The 27,659-nt window shown below is 50.3% G+C and overlaps 2 protein-coding genes and 1 long non-coding RNA gene across 10 annotated transcripts; 2 read left to right on the top strand and 1 right to left on the bottom strand.

Moving 5' to 3' along the window:
- Positions 1-7,577: 7,577 nt before the first annotated feature.
- Positions 7,578-12,548, top strand: CD37 (CD37 molecule). Of its 3 annotated transcripts, XM_060130399.1 has the most exons (8): positions 7,578-7,705; positions 7,812-7,884; positions 8,810-8,934; positions 9,057-9,131; positions 9,684-9,788; positions 10,447-10,683; positions 11,028-11,111; positions 12,167-12,548. In XM_060130399.1, exons 1-8 carry the CDS (start codon positions 7,637-7,639, stop codon positions 12,242-12,244), a joined length of 846 nt encoding a protein of 281 aa, XP_059986382.1. In that variant the 5' UTR covers positions 7,578-7,636; the 3' UTR covers positions 12,245-12,548. The 3 variants fall into 3 exon arrangements, 2 of the variants coding, with proteins under 2 accessions (XP_059986382.1, XP_059986383.1); XM_060130400.1 differs by lacking the exon at positions 7,578-7,705 and having other exon boundaries at positions 7,869-7,884; positions 8,833-8,934; XR_009536966.1 differs by lacking the exons at positions 7,578-7,705; positions 7,812-7,884; positions 8,810-8,934; ... (2 more) ...; positions 10,447-10,683; positions 11,028-11,111 and adding an exon at positions 11,138-11,606.
- On the bottom strand, positions 12,538-26,976 carry TEAD2 (TEA domain transcription factor 2). Of its 6 annotated transcripts, none has more exons than XM_060130394.1 (12): positions 26,921-26,976; positions 25,019-25,256; positions 24,560-24,624; positions 22,919-22,930; positions 22,593-22,700; positions 22,439-22,497; positions 20,237-20,301; positions 19,040-19,188; positions 16,507-16,680; positions 14,704-14,865; positions 13,888-14,040; positions 12,538-13,346 (listed from the first exon to the last, which is right to left on the bottom strand). In XM_060130394.1, exons 2-12 carry the CDS (start codon positions 25,248-25,250, stop codon positions 13,233-13,235), a joined length of 1,293 nt encoding a protein of 430 aa, XP_059986377.1. In that variant the 5' UTR covers positions 25,251-25,256; positions 26,921-26,976; the 3' UTR covers positions 12,538-13,232. The 6 variants fall into 6 exon arrangements, with proteins under 6 accessions (XP_059986377.1, XP_059986380.1, XP_059986378.1 ...); XM_060130397.1 differs by lacking the exon at positions 26,921-26,976 and adding an exon at positions 24,030-24,092 and having other exon boundaries at positions 25,019-26,048; XM_060130395.1 differs by lacking the exon at positions 26,921-26,976 and having other exon boundaries at positions 14,743-14,865; positions 25,019-26,050.
- On the top strand, positions 18,257-20,380 carry LOC132509398 (uncharacterized). The gene is made up of 3 exons (XR_009536967.1): positions 18,257-18,504; positions 19,042-19,161; positions 19,663-20,380. It is a non-coding gene; the product is annotated as an uncharacterized LOC132509398 (long non-coding RNA).
- Positions 26,977-27,659: the final 683 nt, after the last annotated feature.

Genomic DNA, 27,659 nt, shown 5'->3' with positions numbered 1-27,659 from the left:
AGATTTAGGGCCCACTCAGATAATCCAGGATAATCTCATTTTGAAATCCTTAACTACATCTTCAAAGACCCTTTTTCCAAATAGGGTAAAAAAAAATAGGGTCACATTCACAGGCTCCAGCAGTTCGGACAAGACATATATTTGGGGGGACTACTACAGTAGGTCTGGGATGAGGACTTAGAAATATGTTAACAAATTCCCAGCCGACACTGATGCTGCCTGTGTGGGGACCACAACCAGTGATGCAGAGAAGTCAAGTAAGATGCGGACCAAGAATTGACCACATGGGTATCACTGGTGACTTTGACAAAAGTGGTTTTGGTGAACGAGTCAGAATGAAAGCCTTATTGGAGTAGATTCAAGGAAGACTTGGAAGAGAGGATTATAAGCTAATATTTTGGATATGTTGGGTTAAATAAAATATATTATTAAAACTAATTTCATCCTTTTTTTTAATGTTTGTACTGGTGTGATCTGTAATAATCAAAAAACTGGAAACAACCGAGATGTCCATCAATAGTTGAATGCATAAATAAATTGTGGGATATTCAGACAATAAAATACTTGAAAGTGGTGAGGATATAAGAAATATTGCTACTTATTCCATTGATGAATCTCATAAATATAATGTTGAACAAAATTAAGTTAAACACAAAAGAATAAATACTGTATGATTCCATTTATATCATGAAAAACAGGCCAAACCAAAATATAGCATTATAAGTCAAGAGGAATGGGATAGTGATTTGCAAGGGAGAAAATGGTTTCTGGGTCGATGATGATGTTGATCTTTGTTACATGGGTATTAACATTGTGATAATTCATTGAGCTGTATATTGTGTTTTGTGAACATTATTATATGTGTCATCCTTCACCATAAGAAAGCGGTAAAAAAATAACATTATGCACTCAAAACTACTAAAAGAAAAATTGAAAGCACTGGAGTTTATCACAGATCTGAATTTTGATGCTGGCTAAAATGCGGTGACAGGTATTTTACCTGTAGCCGTCAGGATTATTAAAGCTAGTTGCTTTAACACACAACCCTATTTACTAATACTAATACTAACAAACAAATTTTATATACTAATAAAATATTATATAGTTTAATGCAATAAATTCTTACTTACATAAAGTCCAAAAGGCTCTCTTCCAAGGAGAAACCAGGGACCTAAGCTCTTTTATCTCTCAGCCCTCCCATCCTTAAGTCCTCCAATAAATTCTCAGCTTACAGACAGCCAATGAATGAATGAAGAGAGACAAGGTAAAAATTGTACAGGACATTTTATGGCTGGGTCCACAAATGCCCTACATCACTCTGCACCCACTCCACTGGCCCAAGACCAGTCACATGGCCTCAACTTCACTGCAAGGAGGCTTGGGAAATGTAGTCTTCCTGTGTGCCTAAGAAAGAGGAAACCAAATTGGTGAGCATCTAGCAAACCTCTGCCACCTTCCTTTGGATCTCCAGGTACTCACGTACTCATCTCTGAGGAAGCGAACAGTGGGTAGAAAAGTGGAAGATTGGTGTATTAGTTTCCTGTGACTTCAAGAACAAATTATCACAAACTTGGTAGGTTAAAACAACAGAATTTTACTCTCACACTATTCTGGAGGCCAAAAGTCCAAAGTCAAGGTGTTGACAAGGCTGCATTCCCTCTGGAGGCTCTAGGGAAGAAACAGATAATTGCCTCTTCCAACTTATGATAGCTCCAGGAGTTTTTTGGCTTGTGGCTACATAACTCCAATCTCTGCCTCCCTCTTCACCTGGCATTCTCCTCTTCTCTCCGTGTCTTCCTATGTGTCTCTTATAGGACACTTGTCATTAGATTTAGGGCCTGAATAATCAAGGTTGATCTCATTTTGATATCTTTAACTTAACTACATCTGCAAAAAACATCTTTTCCAAATAGGATCACATTCCAGGCCATGGATATATCTTTTGTTAGGGGAGGGGGGTCACCATTCAACACATGACAATCATTTCAGAGGCAATTATAATTATTTGTGTGGAAAATAATAAGAGCCTGGATTAGGATGGTAACCATGGAGTTCAACACAAGTGGATGGATTCGAAATGTATTTTAGTAGTGGAGCATAAAGGACTTCATGGTGGTTTAGAAGTGGGCGCTCAGGGGAAGGGGTGGTGAGTCAGTGTCCTAACTGAGATTTGAACATAGGGCTGTGTAACCTAGGTATGAGCTTCAAAAAGTCTCTTTTGGAGCCACGTAAGGAATCGACTGGAGGGGAGAGAATAAGGCCAGGGAAGGGCCTGATGTCTGGGTCCAGGTGGGAGAACAAAAGTCCTGAGTCAGCCCGAGCCACGAGGACAGAGAGGAGGGGACAGAGTAGAGAATCAGGGGGAGGAAGGGATTGGCTTAGGGACTGATGGGCCATATGAGAAAGAGGGAGAGAGGAAATGAGGACATCACCCAGGGGTTGGTCCACCAAGGAATAAAGAATTTGTGAACTTGGAGACAGATATTTTGACATTATCCAGTCAGAGGAGAAAAAAAAGAATGGAAAAGAGAGAATTCAGTTTGTTTACGTTTTGTTGAGGATTGTGGCATCTATGTTCTAAACTTACACCTCAAGGAACTAGAAAAAGAAGAAATAAGTCCACAGGTAGCAGAAGGAAGGAAATAATGATTAGACCAGAAATAAATGAAACAGAGACTAGAAAGAAACAAAATAGATGAATGAAACTAAGAGTGGGTTTTTTGACAAGATGAGCAAAAATTGAAAAACTTTTAGCTAGACTAAGAAAAAAGACAAACGGCTCAATTAATAAAATTATAAATGAAAGAGGAGACATAACAAATGATACTACAGAAATACAAAGGATCATAAGAGACTACTATGAGCAATTATACACCAACAAATTAGATAATTTAGAAAAAATGAGTAAATTACTAGAAACATACAACTTACCAAGACTGAACCATAAAGTAAATCTGAACAGACCAATAATAAGCAAGGAGATTGGGTCAATAATCAAAAATCTCCCAACAAATAAAAGCCCAGGACCAGATAAGTTTATGTGTGAATTCTACCAAACATTTAAAGAAGAATCAATACCAATCATTCTCAGACACCTCCCAAAAGTTGAGGAGGAAGGAACACTTCCAAACTCATTTTATGAGGCCAGCATTACCCTGATATCAAAGCCAGACAAGGACACTGCAAGAAAAGAAAATTATAGGCCAATATCCTTGATGAACGTAGATGCAAAAATCCTCAATAAAATACTAGCAAATTGAATTCAACATCACATCACAAGGATCATACACCATGATTTAGTGTGATGTATCCCTGGGATGCAAGCATGGTTCAACACATGGCAGTCAACACATGTGATATGCCACATTAACAGAATGAAGGATAAAAAGCATATGATCACTTCATTAGATGCAGAAAAGCACTTGACAAAATTCAACATCCTTTCATGATAAAAATTCTCAACAAATTAGGTATAGAAGGAATGTAACTCAACATAATGAAGGTGAAAAGGTAAAAGCCTTTCCTCTAAGATCAGGAATAATACAAAAATGCCTACTCTTATCATTTCTATTCAGCATAGTACTGGAAGTCCTTAGCCACAATAATTAGGCAAGAAAAAGAAATAAAACTTATCCAAATCAAGAGGAAGAAAATTATCTGTTTGCAGACAACGTGATCTTATGTAGAAAACCCTAAAGACACATCAAAAACCTGACTAACAAATGAATTCAGTAAAGTTGCAGGATACAAAATCAACATACAAAAGTCAGCTGCAGACTTCCCTGGTGGCACAGTGGTTAAGAATCCGCCTGCTGGGCTTCCCTGGTGGCGCAGTGATTGAGAGTCTGCCTGCAGATGCAGGGGACACGGGTTCGTGCCCCGGTCTGGGAAGATCCCACATGCCGCGGAGGGGCTGGGCCTGTGAGCCAAGGCCGCTGAGCCTGCACGTCCGGAGCCTGTGCTCCGCAATGGGAGAGGCCACAGCAGTTAGAGGCCCGCATACTGCAAAAAAAAAAAAAAAGAATCCGCCTGCCAATGCAGGGGACATGGGTTTGATCCCTGTCCAGGAAGATCCCACATGCCACAGAGCAACTAAGCCCGTGCACCACAACTACTGAGCCTGCACGCCACAACTACTGAAGCATGCACTCTCTAGGGCCTGTGCTCCACAACAAAAGAAGCCACCACAGTGAGAAGCACGCGCACTGCAACGAAAAGTAGCCCACGCTCACCACAACTAGAGAAAGCCTGCAAGCAGCAATGAAGACCAAATGCAGCCAAAAAAAAAGTCAGCTCCATTTCTATACTCTAACAACAAACTATCTAAAAAAAACTTAAGAAAGCAATTCCATTTATAATTGTATCAAAAATAAAACACTTAGGAATAAATTTAACCAAGGAGGCAAAAGACCTGTACACTGAAAACTATAAGACATTGAGAAAAGAAATTGAGGAATACACAAATAAATAGAAAGATATCCCATGTTCTTGGATTGAAAGAATTAATATTGTGAAAATGCCCATAGTACCCAAAGCAGTCTACAGAGTCAATGTAATCCCTATCAAAATTCCAATTTTCACAGAAATAGGAAAAAACTGTCCTAAAATTTGTATGGAACTATGAAAGACCCTGAATAGCCAAAGCACTCCTCAGAAAGAAGAACAAGGTTGGCGATATCATACTTCCTAATTTCAAACTATATTACAAAGTTATAGTGATCAAAGCAATATGGTACTGGTATAAAAACAGGTACATAACCAGTGAAACATAATAGAGAGTCCAGAAATACACCCATGCATATACAGTCAACTAATTTTTGAGAAGAGTGCCAAGAACACACAGTGGGAAAAGGACAGTCTCTTCAATAAATGGGAAAGCTGTATAAGCACATGCAAAAGAATGAAACTGAACCACTATTGTACACCATTCACAAAAATTAACTTGAAAAGGATTAAAGACTTAAATGTAAAACCTGTAACTGTAAAACTCCTAGAAGAAAAACATAGGGAAACAGCTCCTTGAGTTTTACCACATTGGTCTTGGCAATAGTTTATTGGATAAGACACCAAAAGCACAGGAAACAAAAGCTAAAATAAACAAGTGAGATTACATGAAACAAAAGAGCTTCTACATAGCAGAGGAAACAATCAATATATTGAAAGGGCAACCTTTTCAATGAAGAATGTGAGAAAATATTTGCAAACCATATACCTGATAAAGGGTTAATATTCAAATTACATAAAGAACTCATATAACTCAACAGTAAAAAAGCAAATAACTCAATTTGAAAATGGGCAAAGGACCTGAATAGACATTTTTTTCCAAAGAAGACATACATGTGGCCAACAGAGGTATGAAAAGGTGTTCAGCATCACTAATCATGAGGGAAATGCAAATCAAAACCATGAGATTCCACCTCATAACTGTTAGGATGGCTATTATCAAAAAGACAAGAGATAACAAGTGTTGGTGAGGATGTGAAGAAAAAGGAACCATTGTGCACTCTTGTGGGAATGTATAAATTGGTGCAGCCACTATGGAAAACAGTATGGAGGTTCCTCAAAAAATTAAAAATAGAAGCACCGTATGCTCCAGCAATGCCACTCCTGGGTATATATCCAAAGGAAATGAAGTCAGTATCTTGAAGAAATATCTTTTCATTCATGTTCATTGCAGCATTATTCACAATAGCCAAGATATGGAAGCAAATGTCCTTCAACAGATGAATAGATCAAGAAAATGTGATACATCCCTAACCCTAACTTTAATATATATATATCACAATGGAATATTATTCAGCCATAAAAAAGAAAATTCTGCCATTTGGGACAACATGGATGAACCTGCAATGGGGGGAGGGGGAGGTGGCATTCTGCTAGGTGAAAGAAGCCAGAGAAAGAAAAATACTGGTACCATTTTACCATGTAAAATATTTTTAAAAAAAAAATTAAAAAAAAAAATTTTAAAGGCCAATTTCATAGAAACAGAAACAGATTGTAGAATGGTGGTTGCCAGGGGCTGGGGGGGGGGAAATGGGGAGACACAGGTCTAAGAGTATAAACATTCAGTTATAAGAGGAATAAGTTCTGATCAGAAGATCTAACGTACAGCATGACAATTATAGTTAATAATACAGTTTTGTGTGCTGGAAAGTTGCTGAGAGTAGATCTTGAGTGTTCTCACCATACACACACTAAGTTTACTATGTGAAGTGATGAATATGTTAATTAGCTTGAGCCGGCAATCATTCCACTACATACATATAGGTATATACATATGTACATATATACATATAAAATCATCATTCTGTACACTTTAAATATGTACAATTATACTTGTCAGTTATTCCTCAGTAAAGTTGGAGGAAAAAAGAAAGCCCCGAGTCAAAAATCAGAATATTATTAATATGAATTGATTTTTGATGACATTAATAACAAATAATTACATTTGGAGACTTAAAAAAAAAAGTGGATGAGATCGCTCAGAAGAAAGAGAGGGTACTGGGTCTCTAAGAAGGTCTGGTTTTCCAGGGCCTGGGTGGATGTCAAGATGGTAGGAGCATCCATGATGTTAAAAATCCATGAGGCGTTTAGGACTTGACAAATTGAGGAGCCTGCAGGGCATCAGGGGAGACCTCAAAGGCTGCTGGCTGCGGGGCTCGGGCCTAGAGAATCAGGTACTGCACACCCGGATCTAATGGCCAAGGTCCTGGGCTCAATCCTGACTCCCGTGGAGCCTGCCCCTCTAGGGGCCTCACTGCAGAAGCAGGAAGTACTGCCCGAGGCTCAGCTTCCGCCCTGGGTGTTCTGGTACCGCCAAGTCACCCCCTCACACTGGGGACCTTCCCACTTGGGACCTGCAGCACTTTCACTTCCCCCAGGTGCGCAGCCCCTGGCCCAGCACGTGGGAGGACCTTGGTCTACACTTGTTGCCAAGAACAGGATGCAGACTCCGAGAGAGGGGCAATGTCGGGAAGGTGGGGGAAGGGGGTAGATGAACAGAGAAAGAAGGGCAGGCACATAGATAGGGGCCAGAAACCAGACAGGGAAAGGATAGAGACCTGGGGCGGAAGGGGACAGAGACCCAGAGGTAAAGAGAGGATAAAGATCCAGAGATAAAAGAACAGAGACCGAGGGAGAGGAGGACAAGAAACTGGGAGGGCCAGGAAGCGGGGACAGAGATGAATGCAGAGATGGCAGAGCTTTGCAGGCGGTGAGGTCAGAGTGTCTGTGAGGTCGGCGGCTGTCCAGGGCCGGCCTGGGGTCCTGGTGCCCAGAGTAGGCGGGTGCAAGTAGATCAGGATTCCCTGCGCGTCCCCCAGCCTGAGCCATGGAGACCTGGGAAGAACTGCCTGGTGTGTCCTCGGTGCCCACCAATTCCAAGGCCCCTCAGGTACTGGTGTGTGCATCCCAGTGGGGCAGGTGAGGGAGATGGGGACAGAGACACAGAAGAAAGTCACCTCGCATGTAAAGGGAGGGGGTGGGGCTCTGCCCCTGGAACTTCCTCTTTCTCTGAGTTCTTCCTTTCTCTTCTCTCTCGGCCTCTCCCTATCTCTCTCTCAGGCCTGCGTCCCCCTACTGCCACCACCCCTTCTGTCCTGTCCCTCCCACTGTTCTCTCACACCTCTAGGAGAAGATGTCAGCCCAGGACAGCTGCCTCAGCCTCATCAAGTACCTCCTCTTCGTTTTCAACCTCTTCTTCTTCGTGAGTTGCCTCCCGGCTCCCCAGCCCAGGCCCCAGCCCCTGCCGCAGCTGCCCAATCCCAAACCCTCCTTCGCCCACCGGCCATGCTCTCCTCTCCTCTCCCCAGGTCCTAGGCAGCTTTATTTTCTGCTTCGGCATCTGGATACTCATCGACAAGACCAGCTTCGTGTCCTTTGTGGGTAAGGGAGCTGGGGCAGTCCGGGTGGGCCTTCCTGGAGCAGGCATGAACTGGGCTCCCTTCCAAGGACCTCCTGTGGTCTCCCTCAACCCAGGGAGGCCCATGGTGCCCAACTCCCTGTTCTGATCGCAGGCTTTGCTCCACCACTTTCTACTGCCATAACTCTCCGAGCCTCAGCTTCTTCCTCTGGCAAATGAGTTGTGCATACCAGTAATAATAATGGCCATTTCTCAGACACTTCCTAGGTGTCAGATCTTGGGCAGAGGCTCATCAGATTCTCCCATAAATCTTCCCTCTCTTGAGGCTCAGAGAGGGGAAGACACTTACTGGATGTCACACAGCAAGGAAGTAAAAGAACAGATCAACACTAATAATAATTGTAGGAAAATAACAATGGGGTAATAGTCAAAATCCTAATGGCTCATATATAATGTGTTCGCCCTGTGTAGAGGACCAGTTGAACACATGCCTCCCATGTGTTGCTCAAAACAACCCTAGGAAATAGATAACATTATTCCCTAGGTCTCAGGGAGGTTTAGATGGCTGATCCAGTGTCACAGAACAAATGATGGGGCTGAAACTATTGGGGGTGGGTAGGAGCTGACGGAGGAAAGAGAGACTGAGAACAAGAGGGAAAGACAGAGACCAGGAAGAAAGAGGGACAGAGATCTAGAAAGAAGGGAACAGAGATCCAAAGAGAGAGAGGGACAGAGACCCACAGAGAGAGGTGGAGAGAATCCCAGAAGGAAAGGGATAGAGAGATTCAGGGTGGGACAGGGACAGAGACCCAGAGAAAAGGATGCCAGGAGCCCAGGAAGAGGTCCCCCAGGTTACTGTCCCCCGCTTGGGTAGTGTGTGGGTATGGAATGGGGCTGCCTGGAGCTGTGCACATGGAGCCAAACGTCACTGCCTCTCACCTCCCCCAGGCTTGTCCTTCATGCCCTTGCAGATCTGGTCCAAGGCCCTGGCCATCTCAGGAATCCTCACCATGGGCCTTGCCCTCCTGGGCTGTGTGGGGGCCCTGAAGGAGTTCCGCTGCCTCCTGGGCCTGGTGAGTGCCCCTCCCCCCTCCACCCCTAGGCTCATTCACATCTTGCCCTCAAATAGAGCCCTGGCAGCTCCTTCATCCTGCGGAGGGATTCAGCCTGACCTCTCCACTCTGCCTCTCCCCAGTATTTTGGGACACTGCTGCTCCTGTTTGCCACACAGATCACCCTGGGAATCCTCATCTCCACTCAGAAGGTCCAGGTGAGTTCCCCTTCTCCCCCCGCCAACCCCAGCTAGTGGGTGGTAGAAAGAGACAGAAACAAAGGCAGACAGGGGCTGACATAGACAAAGAGAAATAACAGAGATAAAGAAGACAGAAAGAAACAGAGATACGGAAAGACAGAGACAGATGCAGAGACTAGCAGAGAGACACAGAGAAGGAGCTAGAGACAGGGAGGGCCAGAGAGACTCACCGACACGGACAGAGGAAGAGAGACACAAATCCAAAAGGAAGCAGGAAAACAAACAAACAAACAAACCTCAGAGAAACAGAAGGCTCCGAGAAAGAGACAGAAACCGAATGAGATCATGGGAGATAGTGGAGAAACGGAAAGACAGACGATAGAAACAGGCAGAGAGAGAGAGATTTTGAGGGATAGAGACATAGCTAGCCATTCAGCGAAAAACCGAGGCCGACCTGAAGATGCTCAGGGACTACCTGAGGCTAAGACAGCCACGGAGTGGCTGGAGTGGGTTGGGGCAGATGGCGGTGGGGAGGCAGGTGGTGGTTCATCCTCACTCTCGGCCTATCAGCTGGAGCGGAAAGTGGAGAACGTCGTGCTGAAGACGATCGAAACCTACCGCGCCCACCCGGAGGAGACGGCTGCGGAGGAGAGCTGGGACTACGTGCAGTTTCAGGTGCGTGAGGCCCCCACCCACCAGGATCCCTCCCTCTAGCTCTGGGATTCTGACGTGGCTCCGCCCACTGCCTGGAAGAGACTTGGCCCCGACGCGACCCGAGCCCCCAGCTCTAGGACCCTAAAGTAACCCTACTCACCTACTCCACCTCCAGCCGCGGCGACGTGGCCCAGTGCCCCAGCTCCCAGCTCCTGCAGTGGCTCCGCCCCCCGCCTCGACAAGACTCCACCCTCAGCCCCAAGGCCCTAGCGTGACCCCACTCCCTGCCCAATAGTGACTCTGGTTCCCAAGGGACCCGACCCAAGTGAGACTCCATTCCCTGGTCACTCACATGACCCCGCCCTCCCAACCATTTGTCCCCTCCCTGAGGCCGAATTGTACTGCCTATCCACTCTTCAGTCCACAGCACGATTCTGCAGTTCCTCCCCCGGGCCCCATGACCCCTACCCCCGTGACTTGTCTCTCCCAACCTCATGTTCGCCTAATGTCTCCTGGCCCTGCCATGACCCCAGCCCAGCTCACAGTCCCCCACCCTGCACCCACCACTTAGCCCTCTACTCCCCAGTATGACCTCATACCCATCACCCAGTCCCCTGATCCCCCAAAGCATCTTGCATCCCTCCAGCCCCTGTTCCTCTGACTCTTGTCCCTCTCCTAGCTGCGCTGCTGCGGCTGGAACTCTCCTCAGGACTGGTTCCGTATCCCCAGCCTGAGGAGCAACGAATCGAGAGGGCATCGCGTGCCCTGCTCCTGCTATAACTCATCGGCGACCAACGACTCCGCAATCTTCGATAAGATCTCCTTCCCTCAGTTCAGCGGGCTCGGACAACTGGCGCGGCCCCGACACAATGCAGACATTTGCTTGGTCCCCGCGAACAGCTACATCTACCGTGAGGTGGGGAGGATTTGGAGCGCAGGACGTGGGAGGGGCCTGACAGGGTGGAGCTACGAGAAAGGGAGGTACTACAAGAGGGGCAGAGCTCCAAGGGGCGGGGTCTTTTGAAGGGCGGGGCCTAAAGAAAAGGCCTAGGCGAAAGGGCAGGATCTGGAACGCTGATGCCTGGGGAGGGGGAAGGCTTGGACCGTCCGAAGCGGAGAGACTAGAGAACCCTGGTAACTAGGGAAGGGGGGCGGTACCTGAAAGAAGGGTTAGGGCTGGGCGGAGGAGAACAGTGGGCCCAGGCTTGAGGGCGAATCCCCAAAAGAACCCTACCTGTAACCTCTCCCCTATATCCCCAGGGCTGCGCACGGAGCCTCCAGAAGTGGTTGCACAACAACCTCATCTCCATAGTGGGCATTTGTCTCGGCGTGGGTCTACTTGAGGTGATCTGGTCCCGCCCCCACTCGCGATTGGTCTAGATGGCCCCGCCCCAAATTGCGCGTCCAACCATTCTCTCAGGGAAAGGCTCATGCGTGGTACAGCGTCAGCCAATCCAGGCCCTCCTGAGGCTCCACCTGGGACGAGGGAGGAGACCTAGCCTCTGTGAGCCCTGATTGGTTGCGCGGAGGGAGCAGGCGTTCCCACCCTTCCTCGCGAGGCTCCCATTGGTCCTCCTTGGCATATCATCCTCCTGCTATTGGCCGCAACATCCCTCCCCTTTCCCCTCAGGTGAGTGTGGCGGGGCTGAGCCTGCTACTACCACGCAGCATGCTCCACCGGGAACGCCAGCCGCAGGTTCGAACTGCGGGCCCGGCCCGAGCACCGATGGCAGCGGCAGGCGCTATGGTGTGCTGAGCAGCAGCGGGCGTAGCGGCAGTCTGTGGGTTGGCTGGGGCATGGCGGTGCCTGCCCTAACTGGGGGGACAAGGCCCCGCAGGGTAAGCTGCCCATGGCTCTGGGGCCCTGGCCCCTTTGGGATCAAGACGAGGAACAACCTGAGACCGGGAGTGTAGGCGCGGAGATGGAGGCCGAGATGGAATTAGAGGCCGAGACGGAGGGCGAGATAGATAAGCCTCCGGAATAAAGGACTTTGGGCTTTCTCCGGATCACGCGGCTTCTCAGACTCTAGACCTATGCTAGACGCAGCTGGATTCCCTCTACCCCACCCTATTCCTTCCTGCTTCAACTCCGCTCCCACCCCTCCCCGGCCCGCCCTTTGGTGTCCTACCCAATGACCTCTAGCCCTTTTACCCTTAATTCCGCCATATTCTCCAAACTCCCGTCCCTGACAGTCTTTCACGACCAGGCCCAGTTCTCCCTCTAGTCCCGCCCATCTCCTACCTACTCCCTTCTCCACACCTCCCATGACGCAGCCCCGCCCAACTCGCGGGCCCTTATTTTCTTCCCCTGGCCCCACCCCCTAGGTTTTTTCCCTGGGGACCCCCAACTCTCCCCGGCACCCCCTCGACCTGTCTGACCGCGTCTCCTTTCTCCATAGCTCAGCTTCATGACGCTCTCCATATTCCTGTGCAGAAACCTGGACCACGTCTACGATCGGCTCGCTCGGTACCGATAGGCCCCGACCTTCCCGAAGCCCTGCCCCGCCCCCCTCAAGTGCCCTGGGCATTTAGTTCCCTGTCGCCTGTAAATATTTGTTTAATCCCCAGCTGGTCCCAGCCATTGAGCCCTCATTCCCCTCGGGGACCCAGAGGTCTGCCTCACCCGCTGTTGTCACCTCTCCCGGGGGACCTGGGGTTTCCGGCCACCAGCTTCCTGCCCCTAAAGACACCTCATTTCTTTGCCTCTTCTGTCGGCCTACCACCTCCCACTAGATTATTTTTAGCCCAAACGCCAAATAAATCCCCTGCGTTTTGGTAAAATAGCTTTATCCTCTGTCAAAACACAAACCAACACACTTTGGGGGGAGGGGAGGAGAAGGAGGCAACACAGTCTAGCCCCACGGCTCATTTAGAAGAGGACATGAGACTTAAAAGCCTCACCCCACTGCTTGCCCAGCTGAGAAAAAGTCACGACCCTAACACCCACTTATAAATATCTCTTGTTATATTAAAAAAAAAAATATTTCCAGGGCCCACCTGGCTCTACTCCTGCACAGAAAGGGTTAACCTTCAAAATTCAATATCAGGGTCCTGGGATGGGGCTGGTAAGGAGAGGCAGATTGGGAAGAAGGGGGGTGCTGAAAAACAGAGAGGGACAAGCCAATGTGTAACTGGGGCCCTCCAAGACCTCCAAAACAGAGAAGGGGGAGGATGCCTGTCAGAGACAGAAACGAGTGCTGTCCCACCGGTTGTCTCACTCCTGTCCCCAGTGTCAAATGCTCTGGAGTGATCTGTCCTTTCAGACACCCCTGGGAGGTCCCAATATCAGGATCCATCCTTTCCCCTCAGTCCCAGCCCATTCAACTCACCACTGAGCTTTTAAGGTCCTAAGAGGGAGCAGCCCACCCACCCCCACCCCCCCGCCAAGTAAGAAACGTGAGGAAAGCTGGAGGTCCTTCCTGGGAGGAGGGTATTCCGGGGGTGAGCCACTTCTGGGGTCCCCCTTCAGTCCCTGACCAGGCGGTAAATATGGTGCTGGGCCCCCCGCTCACTGGTGGAGACCTCGAAGACATAGGCGGTGCAGAGCAGCAGTTCCTGGGTGTCTCTGTTTGTCACCACCTGCCAAGGAGGCCAGGAGAAGGGGTTTATGCTTAGAAGGGAGGGCAGGGAACACTGTGCCCTGCCCGAGGAATCATGGGATACCCAAGAAAGGGATCCCCACCATGTCATGTTCCCCCAGGTAGATGGGATGCCAACATGCCAGGTTCTAGGTCTCAGGGTCAGTAGGGAGGGACCTCACATCAGATGCTATATCACATTATAGGGTCAAGGGGGTCCCCACCACATCATACTTCCCAAAGTTAAAGGAGATTCTACCATATCATGTTCCCTGGGCTAAGGTTAGGTTCCCTGTGAAGGGGGTCCCCTAGGCTGAATATCCACTGTAGGGTGTCCTCCAGGTCAATTTCCCTTTTATGAGAATGCTGTGGAATCCCCACCATAACAGTTCCCTGGGTAAACGGGTCCCCTAAGCTAAGGGTCAAGTGTGAGGTCCCCACTGTGTCAGTTTCCCAGGTAAAGGGTCCCTAGGCTGAGGGTCTGTTGCAGGCACTCCCCTCCATATCAGGGTCCCTGCTCAGGCCCAGCACCAGCGCATCACCTGGAGGATGGTGAAGTTCTCCAGGACACTGTTCATCATATAGCGCTCAGGCAGCTGCCGCAGCTTGTGCAGAAAATTCACCAGGTACTCACACATGGGTGAGCGCAGTAGGCGGTACACGAACCTCCCGTCCTCCAGCTGGGCACGCTCCGTCTGAACCAGGGGACAGGGAGTGGAGAGGACAGTGACTCAGAGACACAGGGGTCACCCCAGGAATTGAATCCCACTCCACGCCTCCTCTCAGATGGCACACCCACTCCCCACTGCCATCTTCCCCCCATTGCCCCATCCACAGTGACCAAAGATGGGCCTGAACCCTTGGGTACCCAGCTCAGGCTCACTGAGCCTGGAACTAGGGACCCCTCCAGCCCCTCAAAGCTGTGCTCTGAACCCTCAAAACCCTCCAGGCCCTCAGATACCCTCAAACCCTCCAAAGACCCTCCATGAGATCTCCGAAGTCTATTTGACCTCTGGACTTGAGAGCCCCCTCAAGCCCTGCGCAACCTCTAAGTGTGACCCTTGAACCTCCTTGCCCTACGGACTCCTCCAGATCCACAAGAACCTTTTGAATCTTAGTGACTGTAAATCTCTGTACTACACAGTATCTTTAAACCCTCAAAGTGACCTCTACACATCACTTTGGAACTCCGTATTAGCTCTAAGCCCGTGCATTAAAGAGGTTAGGACACCCCGCACCCACCATGCAGACCCCCAAAGGCCTGAGCTGTTGTGGCTCCCAGTCCATTTAGTCTGCACCCCCAAAGTGGCAGGTGGCTGGGCACTCACCCGCCCAGAGCTCCACCCCTCCAGCCTCACCTCCACCTTCTCCACCACCTGCTTGCCAAAGGAGCAGACCTTGGAGGAACAGGTGAGGGTCATGTGCTCCAGGCTCTCGTACTGGCTGCTCACTCCATAGAAGCCACCACTGCTACCGCCGGCCCCCACCTCCTCGCCACTCGGGCCCCAATTCAGGTCCGCCTGGGGATGGGGAGGCACAGGTAAGTTGGAGGGGGTGTCCCTTATAAACAGTGGGGACTCTTCTAAAGTGGGAACTGTGCTTCTTGGCCTGGTGTCACCCATTGCCCTGCAGTTGCCCATCTCTTTTCCTCAACATTTAAAGTCCCCACCTCTCCATGGGCCAGTTTCTGGAGAAGACCCACCGTTCCTTCCATCAGTGTTAAACATGTCTGGGTCCCCCATGGTCCTGACCCTCTCTCCTCAGTAACTTCCCCACCAAGGAGGCCCTGGAATTCAACTTTTTCTCCTGAAACCCCCAACTCAGGTGTTCAGCCCCTTCCAAGGGCCTGGTTACTAAGGAGGCAGCTATTCCCTAGCAACCAGAAGCTCTCCCTCAGGGCCCTTCCTGACCCTGGTTGCTAAGACAAGTGGCTAGCAACGGGGCATGGCGAGGTCTGGGGAAGCCTGACTCCTCTCTAGAAAACTCTCCCAGGCCCTTTCAGCCAATTCTCAGGTGTCAGATCCCTTCATGACCCCAGTGGCCAATTGGAAGACAGTCCATTAGGCCAAGTGGAGCCTAATGAAGCCTAAGACCCCATCACATCTTTGGTCTGAGCCCCTTGGTCACCTTCCCAGGAGGCATCTCTCTTCCTTTTCCTAACTGTAGTTGCTGACTTGGTCAGGTCATTCTCCAGGGTGGTTTAGTGCTCTCCTCAGAGGCCTGACTCCATCCATCACCCTGGCAACAGGGCCTTGTGAAGCTAAAGAAAACAGAAGGCCTTCCCGGCCACTCCCCTGCAGCCCTTCACATACTGGGCTTCTGAAGGGTTGCTCTCCAGACCTGGGACCTTGTGAGGCGTGTCTTAAGCCCTAACAATGCCTAAAACTTCAGCAGCACATCCTCAGAGCCGTCTCAGGCTGCCACATCACATACCAGAATGCTTCATAACCATGGAAGCTACGGGCTTTCCTTCTTGAAGACTATGTATATCCCTCCACAGCCCTGGTTACCACAAGAGTTAGCACCACCTAAACATTCAAATATTGATTGAACCCCTATATATAGCATCAGTCATTGTACTGGACACCACACCAAATAAGCCTAAGAAACCCTCTTATTCACAATTACATACCTGGCTCAGGGCTTATATACATTAAGTGCTCAATAAATGACTGCTAAATAAATACAGGACTTTACAAAGCCACTCCCCAGCTCCTTCAGTCCCTTCCTCAAGGCCAGACATTCTTAGCAACAGGGTCTGGTGAAACCCAGTAAAGCCTCGTCCCCTCTTTAGAGACCAAACACTCCAGGATTCATTTGCTAAGGGGAAGGAGCTATTCCTTAGCAACAAGGTTTGGTGTGGTCAGGTGGGACACAGCGAAGTCTGAAATGTCACAAGCAAATCCCCAGGGCCGTATAAGTTGCGTGACTGGGTGTGGCAAAGTCTAGTGGGACCTGGGGAGGCTGGAGGTCTCCACACCTGCACTGGTCCCATCCAAAACTCCTTGGTGTTCCTTGCTGCTGAGGGGGCTGACACTCTGAGCCATGAGGACTGGTAAGGCCCAGGCTGACCTGGTAAGTCCTGAGACTCTCCGTTAGAGCCAGTGGCCTTAGCTAGGAGGCCACGTGACTTGTGAGCACTTGTTTTTGGTGGAACTCACCCAGAACTTGACCAGGAAGAAGGCGTGGGGGGGCCCACGATCATACAGCTCCCGCAGACCACCCTTTTTCTCAGGGAATTTGTCATAGATCTGCCGGACGTCCACACTCTCGAGGGGGGGCGCTCCGGGGCTGGGGCAGTGCTGGCTGATATGTACAAACAGGTGCCTCTGGTACTGAGGAGGGACAGCCACGGGTGAGGAGTGGGAGATGGGCTGGACCCGCAGCCCTTGCTGCCCAAGCTCATCCCACACCCCGTCACCATCGCCACAGCTCCTGCTTGCTGTTCCACTGGGCCCAGCTCTCAGGCACTGTCCCCACTCCCTGCTGCCCCTTTACTCCCACAGTATCTCAGTCCCCAAGCCCTGTCCTTACTGTCCAATTCCCTGCCCTGTCCCCTGCTCTCCATCCCCACAGCCCTGTCCTCTCCCACCCTCACCCCAGCCTTCTCCCTGGCCTCCCAGCCTCCAATCTCCTCTTCAGTTCTTCACTCACATGGCTAAAGAGCTAACCCTGGCCCTCTCCTGCTCATAATCCTCCCATGGCTCTCCAGTACCCCTAGGACAAAGCCCACACCCCCTCAACCTGACCCTGTATTGAATAGGTATTCATGGATGGACGGATGGATGGGTGGAAATCCACAGAGCCCACATCAGGACTTCCTATCTGTTCTTATTCTTATCACTTCTGTCCATACCTTGAAAATATTCCCCTTCTTCTCTTCCAATACAAATCCTCCTTCTGTCTTTCCAGGCCCAAGTCCGTCCAAATCTGCCTCTTCCTGAAAGCCTCCCTTGATCGCAATCAGATGGCATCTCTATACCCTACCTTTTCCGTGGTTCCCCATTACCCTCTAAACAAAGTCTGGGTCCCTCACTCAGCTTGGCAATGTCAGTTCCTCCAGAACCAGCACCTACCCACCTATCTGCAGCCTCACCAACTCCCACCATGTTCAATTATTTGTTTCCCTGAAAACTTCATGCTGTTTCTCTGTGTCTGAAACATCCAGTTCCGCACATGGCAAATTCATCTCAGGGAAGTCTTCACTCACTCCCCCGGTATAATTACTCCTCTGTACACCCACAGAAATGTGAGCTTCCCCTATCCCAGCACATACTTGCTATTCAACAGACATCTGTCGAGAGACCTACTGTGTGCAGGCACTATTCTGGGTCCCAGGGCTACCTTACCTCATGGAGCTACCGGCAGAGACAGAAATTTTAAAAAATCATTCCATGGATAATATAACCTTCAGAGAGTGACATATGCTATGAAAAAATAAAGCATAGTAATGCTGGCAAGACTGTCATTTTCCATAAAGTGACTTGGGAAAGCCAATCTGAGAAGACAAGCAAAGGCCTGAATGAATGGAGGGAGAGAATGGCGATATCTGGGGAAAGGACATCCAGATGCAACGGCCCTGAACCAAGTGTGGGCCTGGCATGTTTGAGAAAGGGCATGGAGGTCAGTGTGGCAGAGCAGAGTAAACAAGGGTGAGAGGGCAGGAGGTAAGATCAGAACAGGAATGAGGGTCAGATCAACCAGAGCTTTGTAGGCAACTGAAAGGACTTTAGCTTTTGTTCCAAGTGAGATGGGAGGGTTTTAACCTCATCTGACTTGGGTTTTACCAGGACCACGATATACAGCAACTGGCGTTTAGGTCACTATGGCAGAGACTCTGTGTTCACAAATCCCAGTTCCTTTTCACACAGCTAAACTACATTTCCCAGGCTCCTTTGCAGTTAGGTGTGATCACATGACTAAGTTCTGGCCAATGGGATGTGAGCAGACCTAATAGTTGCCACTTCCAAGCCAGATTCATAAAACCTGCGTAAGTCTTGACTCTCTGCTTTCCACCATCTGCCAGCCAGATGCAGAGCATCCAGCAGCATCTTCTGAAGCCCTAGAAAATGGCAGAGCCGCAAAATGGAAGAAGCCTGGATTCCCCAAATCACTGTGTGGAAGGCTCCTACCAACCAGCCACACTGAAATGTTAATGAGTGAGAAACTTCTATGTTGTTCAGTCCCTGAGGGTTGGGAGTTACTTCTTCTAACAGTCAGTCCACTCTGACTAATATGGCATCTGTCTCCATCCTAGGCCAGGAAAGCTGGCACCTAGAAACAGATTTTCTTCTCCAGGCTCCCAGTATCCACCCCAAAGCCTGGCACACAGTAGGCACTCAAAAATGTTTACTGAATGAATGAACAATGTCCTGGATGAGATTTCTCTGGCCTTTCCGATCCATGACCCCATGACCTTCCACTTCCTTTATTCTAGTAGTTCTCAAAGTGTGGTCCCTGCACCAGCAGCATCAACATCACCTGCGAGCTTGTTAGAAATGCAAGTTCTCAGATCCTACACCAGAACAACTGAATCAGAAATTCCAAGGGTGGGCCTAGCAATCTGTGTTTTAACAAGCCCTCCATGTTATTCTGACACATGCTAAAATTTGAGAACCCCTGCTTTATGCTTTCCCTTCCTATAACCCCCTTCATTCCAAAACTCCCCAGTGACTATCCCAAAATTTCACTCACAGAGTCAGCTGCATCCGGAGGTTCCACAAAGGCTGAGAACTCTACCAGCTGCAACCGAGCAGTGCCCAGAGCCCGAGCCTGCCAGGCTGGGGGTGATGGGGCAGGTGGGGGCAAAGCAGGAGGTGAGAGGGCTTGGGGGGGCTCGTACCCTAGAGAGAGAAGAACAAACAATAATAATTGCTAACATTTATTGAATATATCAAGCACTGTTCTCTCTTGCCTGCCTCCACTTAGAAGCTGAAAAAGCTAAATACTCACTTTCCCAGCCTCCCTTGCAGCTAGAGGTGGCCATGTGACACAGTCCTGGCCAATGAGACGTTAGGGGAAATCTGCTGGGGGGCTTCTGGGAAGGAGTTTCTTCCTGAATGAAAAAGACAGAACTTTGGGAGGAGAAAGCTTTTGGCTCTGGCCAAGTCCTGCTTGGAATGTGTTGCCTGGAGTCACAACAGCCATCTTGGGATAATAAAACAGAGGCCAAGAGACCTATAGAGATGCCAGTTCTGGTATTGCTGAGCTGCTGAACCAGAACAGGAGCAGCCCACCTCCAGATTTTTTGTTATGTGGAATCATTAAAGCCTTTACTATTTAAGGCACTGTTAATTTGGATATTCTGTAACTTGCAGCCAAAAACATTCCCAATTGATGAATCTGTGGAACCTGAGAGCTCTCTTTCACCAATGTGAGTACTTAGGACCACATCAGCATGGACTTCTGGAAGCCATCTTTGCTACCAGGTGGGCAGAGCCTGCCTGGGAATGAAGCCACCACAGAGGAAAGCAGACCCAAGCAAGTCCTGATGCTACCATTTGAGCCCCTGGATCCAGCCATGCCTGAAGCCATAACTCCTGAAATAACAGTTACCTGAACCAATGAATTCCCCCCCCTTTTTTTTGGTCATCTAGCTTGATTTGGGTTTCTGTCATGTGCAGCTAAAGAATCTTGATTAATATATCAATATCCCTGATGTCCTTTAGGTCAGCAAGTGACAGACCATAAACCCAGTAGATCTGGCTACAGAGGCCAGGCTCTTAACCACTATAAATTCTGTGACTCATCTTTCCATACCCCCACAGGCCCTGCCTGAGAGCTGGATCTCAGTAAGAATGTATCCCCTGATCAATGGAAGGTTGAAGGAAAGGCAATCAGGGCTGAGAAGAGAGAGGGGAAAACAAGAGAGGGTGCGGAACCGGCTCTTACCTGGGAGGTCAGTAGATGGAGGAGTCAGTGACAAGGAGAACGGTGTCTGCGAGAATGGCTTCACACTGAGGGAGAAAGGAAACTGAGGGTCAGTAAGAAGGAAAGATGCTAATCGTACCATCTAACATTTACTGAGGGGCCATGACAAGCCAGACCCTGTGCAAGTACATTATGGGTACCATTTCATTGAAGCCTCAACTATACTTCAATAAAATAAATGTTTAAAAAATAAAATAAAATAAAGCAGGGCTGTCCAATAGAATTTTCTGCGATGATGGAAATGTTCTGTATCTGTGCCATCCAATACAGTAGCCACTGGCCACATGTGCCTACTGAGCACATGACCTGTGACTACTGAGTATGAATGTGGCTAGGATATTTGAGGAACTGAATTCTTTTTTTTGGCCACGCTGAGTGGCTTGCGGGATCTTCCCAACCAGGGGTTGAACCCGGTCCACAGCAGTGAAAGTGCCGAGTCCTAACCACTCTACCGCCAGGGAATTCCCAAGGAAGTGAATTCTTATTTAATTTTAATTAACTTAAATTTCAATAACCACATGTGGCTAGTGACTGCAGTATTCGACAACAAGGCTCTAGAAGCCAATAACCTATGGGTAGCCCAGGAGATAGTGGTGAGGAGACTGAGATGTCAGAGGGCAGGCAGAGGCCAAGTGTCAAAAGATCAGGATCAGAAAGACACAAACTCCGTGGACATTTAGACCTGAACCCGCAGAAACCATAACCTAGTACTTGCCATCCCAGTTCTGAAATCTAAACCCCAATACCCTACCCTCTTACCCATTAGGGCCACTGCTCAAATGCCACCTCCTCAGAGAGGCCTCTCATGACCCCTGTCTAAAAAGAGGATATATACCCTGCTTTATTTCCCACATTTATTCTTTTCTTATTAATGCTTATTTATTTATCTATATGTTTATTGTCTGCCTCCTCCCCTCTCCAAGTATATAAGCTCCACGAAAGCAGGAATTCTAATTTGTTCAATGCTGGGTCCCCAATACAAAAAGAGTACCAGGCACTTTGTAGGTGCTCAATAAACATCTGACTGACCAGCCAATGGCTTAATACTTCTCTCAGTTTCTGGAACTCCCCAAACTTTCACACCTCAGGGCCTTGGCACATGCTGTTTTCTCTACCTAAAATATTCCCAACCCCGTTATATACCTTACTAAGTCCTACTTGGCCTTCAGTGTTACCTCCTCAGAAAAACCCCCAGAACTCTCTCCGTCACCCAAGAACTTGTTTTGATTCTCCACACTACGGCACACACTTCAATTCTGTGTTTATTTAGGTGATGATTTAATTAACATTCGTTGCCCCCATTTGACTATCAGCTCCATAAAAGGTGGGACCCGATGCCCAGTGCGATGCTTGCTGAACCACCCCTCCTTCCAGCCCAACCCTCTCCCCTGCAAACCTGTAGTTCCTTCAGCCCCCAGGGACTTGTTCTGACCCTTTCCTGTGTCCCCATCCAGCAGCACCTCCCCAGCAAACTTTTTTCTCTCCCAGCCTGGATCCACTGCCACCTCCGTGGGCTGAAAAATCCATTTCCCATGAGCCTCTGGGGCCCTTTCTATCTTCTAGGCTTAAAACATATCCTGTCACCCTCAAGGCTCTCTCAGAGCTGAAAAGGGGCCCATTTTCTTCCTTCCGACTCTGAGAGAAGATAAAGAGCCCTGCTCTACCCTCAGGCCCAAGAACCACCTTTATGGGATGAGAACAAGCCTTTCCCATGAGCCTCTGGGGCCCAGACAATCTCACTGGGAGGTCATTATCCCCATGGGCATCCTACAGGCCCCCTCACATTCATCACATCAATCCCATGCTGAGCTTATTTCCTCAAATCCACTCCTTCCCCAGGTTGCACATTTCTGGATGGTCCCACCAACCCCAGTCACCAGCCAGACCCCAAGCACTCCCCTTGCCTCGTCCCTCCTTCTCAGTCCATCAGGCCCCAGCCCCATCCCTCCTTCTCCTCTCTTCCCCATCCCCTCCTCACTATCCCAGCTCAGACCTAGTCTTCTTCTCCGGATCACTGCCCCAGCCTCCTCCCTGGGATTCAAATTCAGATAGCCTGACTCCAGAATCTATGCTCACAAAAGAGTTGGGAGCTGGAAGATGGGGTGAGAGAGGGCTGGAGGTGGGGGGGGGAGCAGGTGCTGAGCCAGAATAGGAAGTACTTACTCTGGAACATTCCAGGGGGGCCCAGAACCCCCCGACCAAAACTGGAAAAGCTCTGGGGTCTGAAGAGACAAAGAAGGGGGCTCAGTCAATTTCCTGTTGAAACTGCAACCCCACCGCTCCAGCCCTGAACCCCACAATCCCCAACCCAGGCCACCTGAGGACCGGTGGGACCAAGTTTGGCCTGCAGGGAAGGTGCTGAGATGAGCTGGGCTGAGGACATGGTGGCCATTGTCTGGAAAGCCTTGTCCTTGGAAACCTGGTCCTGGAGGAAATGTTGGAGGTCCATGTTAGTGGGAAGTCCCAGTCGACACAGGAAGGGTGGGACAATGACATGGCAGGGCAAGCCCGCAGAGATGCAGAGCCAAGGCGAAGGGTTGGGTGAGGGTCCAAATCCCTCTCACTACAGCCCCCCGCCCCTCCTGGCCTCCTCAGGAATGTCTGGGAAAGGGAGAGGGTGGGAGGATGCGTAAGGGGACTTACCACATTCAGGGCCTGCCCATGGGGGTGGGTGAGGGTGCCAAAGGAAGAAAGAAAACACGACTTAGGAAATGAGGCCTGGACTGCCCCACTCCACCTTCCTGCCCTCCCAATCCCTATAGTCCAGCCACCCTGAGCTGAGCGATGGAAGGAAGGGGGAGCAAGGGATGAATATAGAACAGAAAGTAGAGAAAGCCAGGCCTAGAGGAGGAAAGGGGTTCCCAGGCCCAGAATAAAAGACAGCAATGAGGGTTTCTAGGTTCAGAAAGAGCCGGAAGTGGAGGTTTCCGAATACACAGGCAACAGGAAATGAGACTTTTAAACCCAGAGAGAAGAGACGGTGAAGGTTTCCCAGCCCAGAAAGGAGGGGGACAGTGAGATCCACAAAAGACCAAAGATTGGGAGTGAAGGTTTTCAGACTTAAAGAAAAAGGATGGGGAGGCTTCTGGGCACAAAATGAACAGGAAGTAGTGGTCCCCAAGTCCTAAGGAAGAGGCAGAAAAGACCCCATACTCAGAGGAGTAGAAAATGAAGGTCTCAGGCCAAGATGGAACAGGAAATCCAGAGGATGCAAAAAAGAAAAGAGATATGAACATCTCCAAAAGGAAATGAAGATTTCTGGGCACAGAAAATGCAGGCAGGCAACATGGAAAGATGAACCAGAAGGAGACAAAGAGGAGATCCTCACAGCATAAGAGGGAGAAGACAGTGAGGGGAGGGGAGGAGAGGAGAGGGAGGGTGAAGACAGCAGTAGTCAAAGGACAGGCCCAACGACCCATCCTTCTGGCCTGTCCTAAGCTAAATCTCGGTCCCCCTCTCTCTATGACACTTCCTACCCAGGGTCTCTATTCACCCCCTTGCTGGGCCACTAACCCCCACCTTGGGTCTCTGCTCCCCTCATCTGTCTACCTCTGTGTGACTCTGTCCCCATCTCCGGGTCTCTGTCCCCCACCCTGGGTCTCTCCCTCTTTCTCTGGACCTCTGTTGCCCTCTCTCTCTGGGTCTCTGTCCCCCTCTCTCTGGGTCCCTATCCTCCTCTCTCTGGGTCCCTATCCCCCCTCTCAAGGTCTCTGCCTCCCTCTCAGGGTGTCTGCCACGGTCCTTTGACCTCTACCTTGAGCTTGGACTGGATTTCCCTCGATTTCCTTCGGGCCAAAACCTGGATATGACTAGAGACCTGAAGGGAGTGACAAAGAAGCAGATTCAGGCCACAGCCACTCACCCCTTGCGTCCCGTACCCCTTCCCTCCCTCCAGGTGTCCCATGGAGCTGCTGAAACACGAAAGATGACAAATACATAGAAAGCGCCAGCTGCCTTGGAGCGTAAGAACACAGATGTGTCCATAAAGGCTATTCTTTTCTCACTAACACTACTGATCATCCCAAGACCCAGCAAATCCGGGTCTTATTTCTCTTCCCCATCCTTTTCTCTCTGGCTCTTCTGGTCTGTCTTACCCTCTAGTTCTCATGCAACTGCTAAGAGAACTACACCACAATAGGCACAGTTAGAGTGTACTAACAACGGGGCCAAAAGGAGAGGCAAAAACACACGAACAAGCCTCTCCTCTAATGTGAATCTCCTGGTAGGCTGACCCTGACAAGACAAGCCCACTCCAAACAGAAGCCCACAAGGCAGTCCTGAGACCTGTTTGCGAGTTCGAGTCTTCCCTGTTCTCAGCTTGATGTAGCGGGCAATCAGTTCATTCCGACCTGAAAAGTCAAAGATGGAACAGAGTTAGACCTTCAGCAGAACTTCCCAACAGAGAGGACACCAGGGGAGGAGAGAGAAGCAACATTTCCCAGAGGTCCACAGCAAGCCGGGGGCTATAAGGGAGAGGAATTATGACTGCAGGCTTTGGAGCCAGGCTGCCTGGGTTCAAATCCCAGTTCCTCCACATACTGGTTCTTTGTGGCCTCAGGCAAATCATTTAGCCTTGCTGGGCCTTGGTTTCCTCATTTGTGCAAATGGTGATGCTAACTCCTACCTGAGTCATTCTGAGGATGCAATGTGCTTTTATGTGAACTGTGCTTAGAGCTCCATCAGTGTTGCTTAATATTTTTATTAACCAGTGGGGGCTAAGGCAAAAGAGCGGGCTGGACTCACCATACATCTTGCCTTCATCGGACAGGATGATTTTCCGCCGGCCACAGGGTGGGTAGATGGCCAGGGCCTCCTGGAAGCTCTGCTCGATGTCTGGACTCCAGACACCCTCTGCGTCTGGGCCCCCGTCTCCCCCCGCCCCCTCACTGCCGCCAGTGCCCTCCTCGCTTCCTTCCTCACTTCCTGTCCAGCCGCTGCCATCGTCCAGGGGGGCCCCAGCCCGGGGTTCCCCCATCTGGGCCTGGAGGAACACAGAGTTCAGCAACATTCCCTTGACCCACCCAGAGGGACCTCAGAGCAGGGTGGGCTAGAAGTCCAGACTGCTGGGTCTGAGAGAGGAGGCTGGGGGCACCCAGACCCTTGGATCTGAGGGAGAAGAGGTTTGGGGATCTGGACCCCTGGGTCTGAGAAAGGAGGGGGCTGGAGGCCGAACTCCTGGATCTGAGGGAAGCAGGAGACTGGGGGCCTGGACTCCTGGGTCCTGGGGGAGAAAGGGGCTGGATTTCTGGGGCAGCTTAGGGTGAGAGCGTTCTCCTGTGTTCTCAGGGGAGCCTGGATTGTGATGAAGTCTTGAAGACCCCAGAGTAATGACTAGGGTCCAGGAGGGCTGAAAATTTGGGTGTGGATTACTGGTTTAAAGAAGACAGGAGTCAGAGCCTAGTTGCAGGGAAGGGGGACGTGGGTGAGATCTTCTCAGTCCCACCCCGAGAACAGGTGCCAGGATGTGAGCAGCAGCTGCTAGAAAAGAAGGAGGGGCACAGGCCCTAGTAAGGCTGAGGGGAGATCCAGAGAGAGGGGGACAGAGACTTAGAGAGAGAGGACAGAGTCCCAGAGACAGGGAACAGAGACCCAGTGTCGGGGGACAGAGACCCAGAGGGCAGGGGACAGAGACTCAGGGCACAAACTCAAGCCAAGACCAGGAAAGACCTACAGAACCACAGACTGGGGGACTGGGGCGTCCTGCCATCAGGAGAGTCAGAACAAAGGGCCCAGGCGTCCCCTCCCCCAGTTTCCCACAACCCCCATCAGGGGAGGGGCTGGCCAGCGAGGGCGCCTCCTCTCTGGCCCCCGGCCCCGCCCCTTCCCTCCCCTTCCTCCCCCCCCCCCCCCCCCGCGGCATGGGCTCGGATCCAACTCAAGTTCCCAGTGACTTTCCGGAGGCCGGGAACAGGGGAAAACTTTTTCCAATACAGTCAGATCCCGCCTCCCTGGCGGCTCCACGTCTTCCACAGCTTTCCCAGGACCCCAGAGTCCAGGCCCCCAACCCCCTCCTTCCTCGGACCCCGGAGCTCCGGCCCAGACAGACAAAGACCCCTGGCCGAGCCCAGTGGCGCTGAGGCATTCAGGACCCCCGTAGGCCAAAATCCCAGCCCAGCTCTCCCCCATGTGGCCAGACAAAGGGACAGAGGAGCTGAGTCAGAAAGGTCCCCACTAATTTCCTGCCCTAGGCCCCAAACCTCCAAAGAGACAAGACCGAAGATCCAGAAAGCACCGTAGCCCCCCCTTCTGCCACCCAGGAGGCCTCCTTTCTCCATGAGGAGGACCAGGCGCCCACAAATGACACACACAAACCAATTCGATCAGAAACAAGCATGGGGCCCTTTCTCACTTGAAACCGATACCTCCACGGACATTCCCCCCACAGTCCCCCATCCTCACCGACTCCCAGGCGCATACTCCCAAACTCAGACCCATCAACAGACACCCCAACTCTGGCAAAAGTTCCAACTCCACACTTAGACTCAGTCACGAGCGCAAACTCGGGCCCCCCCCCGGCAAAAAGAGGGCTGCGAGCAATTCAGAGACGGTCCCACAAACACCTCAATTCATAACGCATAACTTCCCACCCGAACTCACACACCCCAAAGCAGGATCCCCGACTCCCGCCGGCGCCTTCCTACCTACCTCCCGGCCTGGGGCTGGGGAGCCGCGGGCGGGCGGGGCGCTGCGAGGGAGAAAGTTGCCCGGGAGCTTTGTTTGGGAAAAGTGGGAGGGACCGGAGGGGGGGCGGGTCCGGGCGCCGGACAGCGGGAAGGGGGATCCGACGGTGACAGTCTGGGAGAGGATTTTTGCTTTGGGAAAAGACAGGTGAAGTCTAGCTGAGGCCTGGTGAGAATTTCGGGATTCTGATGCTTGGATCCCTGAGAGAGGAGGAGAATTGGGGGTCTGGACACCTGGGTCTGAGGGAGGATTGATGGGGACCAGGAAACCTGTCTGTATCTGAGAGAGGAGGAAACTGGGGGCCAAGATTCCTGAGTCTGGAGGAGGAATGGTCTGGGGGCCTGGACTCCTGGCTACCCTCTAGTGTAGTTTGTGTGTTGGAGATGTGGAAGTGATTGATAGGACCACAAAAGAATCCTGTTCAGCGTCAAGTATATTTTTGAGACTAGAGGTATGGGGATGGGTTTTTGATTGACTTCCACTGATTTCTTTTGATTGATTGGTTTCCTTGTGACCTCATCAGAGTTAAGGGTCGTGGGCAAGACGACTAGGAGTTTATTGGAGGTTCACCAAGGTGGAGACTCCCGCATCCACACGCACTAGTGGACTAGAGGTGGCAGCTCTCCCAGGACCCAGGGAGAGCCTCGGTGCCTGAGGAAAAAGATGAGGGTCCCGTAATTATACCCCTTAAAGATGAAGGGTC

The sequence above is a fragment of the Lagenorhynchus albirostris genome, chromosome 19 (assembly GCF_949774975.1).
Source record: "Lagenorhynchus albirostris chromosome 19, mLagAlb1.1, whole genome shotgun sequence".
NCBI classification, from domain to species: Eukaryota; Metazoa; Chordata; class Mammalia; order Artiodactyla; family Delphinidae; genus Lagenorhynchus; species Lagenorhynchus albirostris.
This window is presented reverse-complemented; position numbering and strand designations above follow the sequence as displayed.

Coding starts and splice junctions, on each gene's coding strand:
- CD37 (XM_060130399.1), top strand. CDS start 7,637: ATGTCAGCCCAGGACAGCTGCCTCAGCCTCATCAAGTACCTCCTCTTC. Junction 7,706..7,811: donor TTTTCAACCTCTTCTTCTTC/GTGAGTTGCCTC, acceptor TCCTCTCCCCAG/GTCCTAGGCAGCTTTATTTT. Junction 9,132..9,683: donor TCTCCACTCAGAAGGTCCAG/GTGAGTTCCCCT, acceptor TCGGCCTATCAG/CTGGAGCGGAAAGTGGAGAA.
- TEAD2 (XM_060130397.1), bottom strand. CDS start 25,283: ATGTTGCTGAACTCTGTGTTCCTCCAGGCCCAGATGGGGGAACCCCGG. Junction 19,189..20,236: donor TCCATCTACTGACCTCCCAG/GTAAGAGCCGGT, acceptor TTCTCTCTCTAG/GGTACGAGCCCCCCCAAGCC. Junction 14,041..14,703: donor AGGTGGTGGAGAAGGTGGAG/GTGAGGCTGGAG, acceptor CCCCTGGTTCAG/ACGGAGCGTGCCCAGCTGGA.